This window comes from Limulus polyphemus, unplaced genomic scaffold, assembly GCF_000517525.1.
Source record: "Limulus polyphemus unplaced genomic scaffold, Limulus_polyphemus-2.1.2 Scaffold1291, whole genome shotgun sequence".
In the NCBI taxonomy this organism is placed as follows: domain Eukaryota; kingdom Metazoa; phylum Arthropoda; class Merostomata; order Xiphosura; family Limulidae; genus Limulus; species Limulus polyphemus.
In genome coordinates, this window is record NW_013666901.1 from 196,228 (window position 1) to 202,565 (window position 6,338).

Here is a 6,338-nt window from a genome sequence, read left to right on the forward strand (position 1 = left end):
ACTGATGTTATTTAATAACAGTAGTTGTATCTAGTTCTGCCTGGCATATGTGTATATATATATATATATATATATATATATGTGTGTGTGTGTGTGTGTGTGTGTGTGGAGAGAGAGAACTCCAATTATCCCTTGATTGTTTTGACCAGTGAAATTATTGAACAAAATTTTACAGTTTTTGATTTTAAGAATTATGGTCTAATAAAGTTGGTATCACTGTTACAGTGACGTACATGTTTATATATTTAGTTTTTGGTTTGTTGCTTTTATTTTATTTTCCTATCAATTATTTTTATTACAACTATTTAGTTGGTGCCCCTGGTAGCCACTGTAGGACTTGGTGTCGTAGTTGCAAGTCTATACCTGGGAAGGCTTGCTGTGAAGAGTCCGGAAGTTAGGTAACAAAGTAAAAGTTCATAATAATTTTACGTGCGTGCATAATTCTGAGAAAACGAATATCACATAAGATTGCTGGAATGTAAACAAGTCATAATGACTAACTTATCAAATGTAAATACTCATTGAGATTGTTTTTGGTTTTAAATTTCTTTTTGGAACTTGCATTTTTCACTATTAAATTGTACAGACTGTTTTAAAATGTTTATTTAGATATAGTTTATGCTACTAAAAAGAAAAAAAATCTCATTTTTTGTTACATTACAACTTTTTAGTTGATTAAATGACTTCTAACTCCAGAAAAGTTTATTTTATAAACATTTTGTTGTAAAAACTTCTTAAGGAGCAAGATTCTAATTTGATCAAACAAATTAAGTATAAAAATACTTAACAAATTAACTTCTGTTTGATCAAACAAATTAAGTATAAAAATACTTAACAAATTAACTGTTTAATTTTTCAGTTTTAAAACCTATTTTTCTGTCTTATGTGCTGACCACTAAAAAAAAATCAGTGTTGTTATAATACTAAGGCTACTTAATGAATCAGCTTATATTTTTTTGTAGAGGTAAAAAATAAAAACCATAGTGTGCTTTGAAAGTGAGAATGGTTAAAAGTAGCTGTTATGTGACAAAACTTCTACAACTTCTTTGGAAACGTAAATTTTTATTTCTGTGTTTTAGAATCTTGGCAATATTAAACTATTAGTTTAGTTTTGAGTTTACTAACTGATGAAATATATTTTATTACAATTTACAGCTTTGATTGTAAGATTAGTTTTAAAACAGGTACGACATTTCGATCACCAGTGCGATCATTATCAATAATTTGATCAAAACATTGTACCTGTTCTAAAAACTAATCTTACTTACTTTAAAATCTGTAAGTTGTGATAAAATATTAAACTGTTTATGTTCATATATATTACATAAAAAAATATATATAATCTTTCATTGAATTTTTCTGTAGCTGGAATAAAAAGCAGAATCCTGAACCATGGAATGAATATGACAAAAAACAGTACAAGGTAAGTTATTAATATTGTTTTGATAATTCTGTTAAATGATTTTTTTAAAAACAGATTATACATCATTACTACTCAAACACTGTTAAATTACAAAAAAGTTTTGAATTGTAGGAAATGTGTATTAAAAACTGGTGACTTTATTTTAATGAAATATCTATGTGATTGACACAAGCCTGAAGTTTTTGAAGTATAATACTCATTTACTGGTCTTCAAGTGATTGATAGAGTTGATAAAATTACCTTTGTGTCAGTCATGTAAAGATAACCTATGCCCTTTTTGTATAAAATATGTTTTGTTCTTGACAAATTCAAAATATTTACACTGTTTTTATGGATGTGCAGGTTACACATAAGCATTTTACTTAAGCACAAATGAATATTGATGTTTATACGTGTTTAAATGTTATGTAAAAAATATATATTTTGAATATCAAACTTCACTTTTAAATTCCATCCAAGTGATACATAAAAGTAAGTGAGAAATAGTAACCCTGTATACTTCGTGTGGGTGTATAATAGTTTCTTTATGAATCAAAGTATGTAAAAGAAATGCACTTTCGTATACTCTTAATTACTGACACATCGGATGGCTTGTTTGAGAGCTTTAAGTAATGTAGTGTGTAATCAAATATATGTTCAACAAATTTTTGAAAATCAGATTGCTTTAAAAAATATACAATTAAATCACTTTGAATATCTAAAAAAATGTAAATTTATTTCACAATAGCTTTAAATTACCTTTGTGAGTTTCATAGTTTACCATTAAAAATACAAGCCAGTTGAACTATAAAAATTGAAAAAACATTTATTTTCAAGCAGTTTTTGGTTGTTAGGGAATAATGGAACTTGCTAATTGATTAATTGTTGGACTCATTAATCAGTTACATTCATCTACAATGTTAATCTCATGAAGTGGCTGAAAAAACTTATAATGTTAAAAATTGGGTTTTGATGACAACAGTGGACCGATTTTCCATTGTGTAGTTTTGTGCTTTACATCAAACAAACATAATGGCAATATTTTCAATTACATGGATAGTTGAAATGTTCAGAAAGTTTAATAATAGGAAACTAAGTTTGATTAGTTGATTATTTTTGGGAGTCGTGACACTAATAGTTTAAGTTAAATACATTTGAATTGATCAAAAATAATGAAAAAAATCATAATGGCAATATTTTGAGTAGTAGATAGTTTGAATAATTGAAATCAGTAAAAATCATAAACACTAATTTTGATTAGTCGATTATTTCATTGATTTTTACAAAGTTTATTTACATGACCCAATGTAAGCCCCTCTGTATGTCACCCAAATCATCACAAAACCTCTCATCAGTAGTAAGGCTACAAATATATTTTTATACAAGTGTTGTGTTCAAACATGAATTTGTTAAAACTACAAAAGCATCTTCTACGTGCCCTTCTTAAAATAATTATATAAATATTTAATTAAGTAGAATGTACAAACATATTTAAATGTTGAATTATCAGTGTTAAGTATCATGTGTTTTTATTTTCCAATGTAGTTTATCGTGTGTTTTTTCCCAATATAGTTTATTGTGTGTTTTTTTTCAATGTAGTTTATCTTGTTTGTTTTTTTCCCAATGTAGTTTATCGGGTGTTTTTTTTCCCAATGTAGTTTATCGGGTGTTTTTTTTCAATGTAGTTTATCGGGTGTTTTTTTTCTAATGTAGTTTATCTTGTTGTTTTTTTTTCAATGTAGTTTATCGGGTGTTTTTTTTCAATGTAATTTATCATGTGTTTTTATTTTCCAATGTAGTTTATTGTATGTTTTTATTTTCCAATGTAGTTCTATTCACCAAATGTGGACTATGAAAAATTGGATGACAAACGTCCCACATTTTGAGCCTGTCATATTTCTCGGAAAATTTCCAGTATACCCTTTCCACAACTTAAGAACAGGAATCTCAAAATTTACAATTTGTTTTATATATATATGAATGTTTCAAATATATTTGAATATTGTATCTTTTGAAATATAATTTACTGAATTTTTAAAACACTTTTTTTGTATTAAATTTATTTTGGCTTGGGACCAAAAGATATGGTAAATTTAAAGATCTGGCATGAGGAATTATAGAAGAATCATTTTTAATTAGAGAGTAGTTTATGCATCAAGAACATTGGTGTAATTTCAAACCATTTTTTACTCGTAATGTTTCTAGCAGTTTCAAATTTTATTTCGGTAGGAATTGTATCATTTAGAATGTAATAAATATTACTAAGGAAAATGTTTTTTTTTTTTTCAGTGCACAAGTTATCACCGTAATTTATTGTAGCAAGAAACATTTAAGAAACTAAACTACACTTATTTTTTTAAATCAAGATATAAATATTTGCAGCTCGGGTACTAATTGTTACACAACAGCAGAAATTTGATTCTATTTGAATATATCTAAATTGTGTTTATTTATCAAATGGAAGTGCTAAGCATATTGTCTGTGTGGCCTGCTTCATTAGTACATTAACATTCTTGTCTTTTAATAATGTGTACAGTTAGTAGAGTATACATTTGTTTTAAATTCTTTAACGTCAAAAAAAAGATTACAGTACCTATAGTCACCATAATTTTATTTTTTATAAATCATTAATGTACTTTTCTTGATAATAATAAATTATGAGCAAGTTTTAAGGGAGAAAACTTAACTAATGTTAAGCACGGAACTCCATTACTTACATATTTACTGTTAGCCATTTGAAATTACTCCTACTTGAATTAATTTTGATTGGTTTTACTAAATTATATGCACCGTGTGTATTTAGAATGGTTCGGCTATTACTTGAGAGAGAGAGAAAAGTGTTTTTTTTTTATATCCAAAACAGTTGAGCATGGAGGTCAGTTACCAGTGGAACCGATACAAAAAGTATTACTAAGAATGTCTAAAGTAAAAACAAACATTAATTAATACAGTCAGTTATAGAATTGCAATAATATTCTGTGCAAATGATAAACAACAGAAACACTAAAACATTGAACTTCCTACATTAATAATTTGTTTTGTTTTTAAAGAGTTGATACAAAGAACCTAGATAACATATGCTTCAATTAATTTAATTTAATTTCCCTAAAGCAAGTTGTGTACCCTACCAACTACATGTTTTTGAATAGGAATTATTTTCTATGAAGCTTATATACAGACTGTCTGACTAGTATTTTGTTAGAGAATAACTGGATTAAACTTAAAATACAAATGTGATAATAATGCAGACATATCATGGGTGTTTCACCTTCTTTAGTAACTTAGGAATTTACAAAATTATTGATTGTTTAGTTTCCACAATGTCAGGGCAGCAACAGATGGTCCAGAGAGTAGATAATATGTCTCCTCTGCCCACAGGGATGTTTCAGTATTGTATATAGAATCCGTGTTGAACATGTTAGCACTGAAATATCCTTGGCTGTATGATTATGACATATGACCAAAGCTGTCAGGGAAAGAGTCACAAGGTGATGCCATTTATTCGACAAAGGAGGAGAGTTACTATTCTGGATTTAAGTGTGTTGTCTTGGCTCAGTTCTACATTAGTAGAGACAGAAACTGCTCTTTTTTCTAGAAGATCTTTAGTGTTTGATCTCTGGAGAAAGATGGCAACAAAATTAAACACCAAATAACGGACTGTGGGTACACACACACTGGTTTTCTTTTTATTGCTGAAATAAAGATTCTATTTGTTTGTACTAAAGTTTCCCAGTTTTGTTACTTATACACTAAAGCAAACACTTAGTCTAATTGTCTCTATCACAAAAACCTAACGTGATGGGCAGAGCTCGGATAGCCCATTGTATAGCTTTGTGCTTAATTTCAAACAAACAAACAAAATAAATAGCATTGAAAAGCAATATATGAAAAAACGTTTAATATAACTTATCTACGTTAGTAAATATTAGTTAGGTAAGGCCATGCTATTCTCAGATTGAGGTGATATGTCTACATATATTGTGAAATTGATCTGAGAATAACAAAAACTGAGAAAATAAACAGACTGGACACGTGATGTAAAGTAAAACACAATATTTATTCATTCTTCAAAACTCGCTTTTTACATGATCAGTAAATCATTCAGCAGTTTCAGCTTTCATCTCTTGAGATGTTTTCCTGTCACGTTAGAAGCCTGGTGGAACTGAACAAATTCGATACACCATACAAAAATGGAAACGTAAGATTTGCGTTACCCACGTGACTGGTCATTCTCGTACAAATCATAGCGTTGTAACGTGTTATATCATTGAGCAGGTTCTTAAACTGATGCAAGTTCGGTCCACATAACGATAACGAATTAATTTATTTCTTCAGCAACGTTTACTATAGGCTACGTTCATTAGTAGTCCTAACTTCACAAACAGCATTCATTAGAAATTCTAAAATACGCCTGCCTCACAAAGTTCAAATCCATCACTTACTTGCACAACTGCCTTACTAATCCATTGATAATAAACACTGACTGACTAATTTGTCATACACTACCTCTCACTGAACTGATAAACTCACTCACTCTGTAATTTGCCCCCAGTGGTATGTTTGTTTGTAATTAAGCACAAAGCTACACAATGGGCTGTCTGAGCTCTACCCACCACGGGTATCGAAACCCGGATTGTAGGGTTGTAATTAAGCAGACAAACCGCTGTGTCACTGGGTCAACGATCATCATCAGTAATCTACACATTTTGCAGTTTCTGTGTGAAATCGGAAGAACTCTTAAGATATGAGTCAACTTATTTTGTGAAAATATGACATTTCTGTCATCAATATCTAAGCTTTAACAACAACATGCTATTTTTAGCATAAATTTTGGAGGTTGTACATTGGGGAAACCAGCAAATCTCTTCAGGACAGCATTAATGAACACAAAATACCACCTATTACCTTCTATGATGAGGCAAATTCGGATATTGCT

At 29.2% G+C, this 6,338-nt stretch overlaps 1 protein-coding gene across 1 annotated transcript in view; it reads left to right on the top strand.

Moving 5' to 3' along the window:
* The window catches only part of LOC106462963 (cytochrome c oxidase subunit NDUFA4-like), a 10,182-nt gene extending 6,509 nt beyond the window's left edge, over positions 1-3,673 (top strand). The window contains exons 2-4 of the mRNA XM_013922932.2: positions 310-398; positions 1,366-1,423; positions 3,232-3,673. Coding sequence (XP_013778386.1) covers positions 310-398; positions 1,366-1,423; positions 3,232-3,288 — 204 coding nt within the window. The 3' untranslated portion in view covers positions 3,289-3,673. The remainder of the gene's footprint in view (positions 1-309; positions 399-1,365; positions 1,424-3,231) is intronic.
* Positions 3,674-6,338: the final 2,665 nt, after the last annotated feature.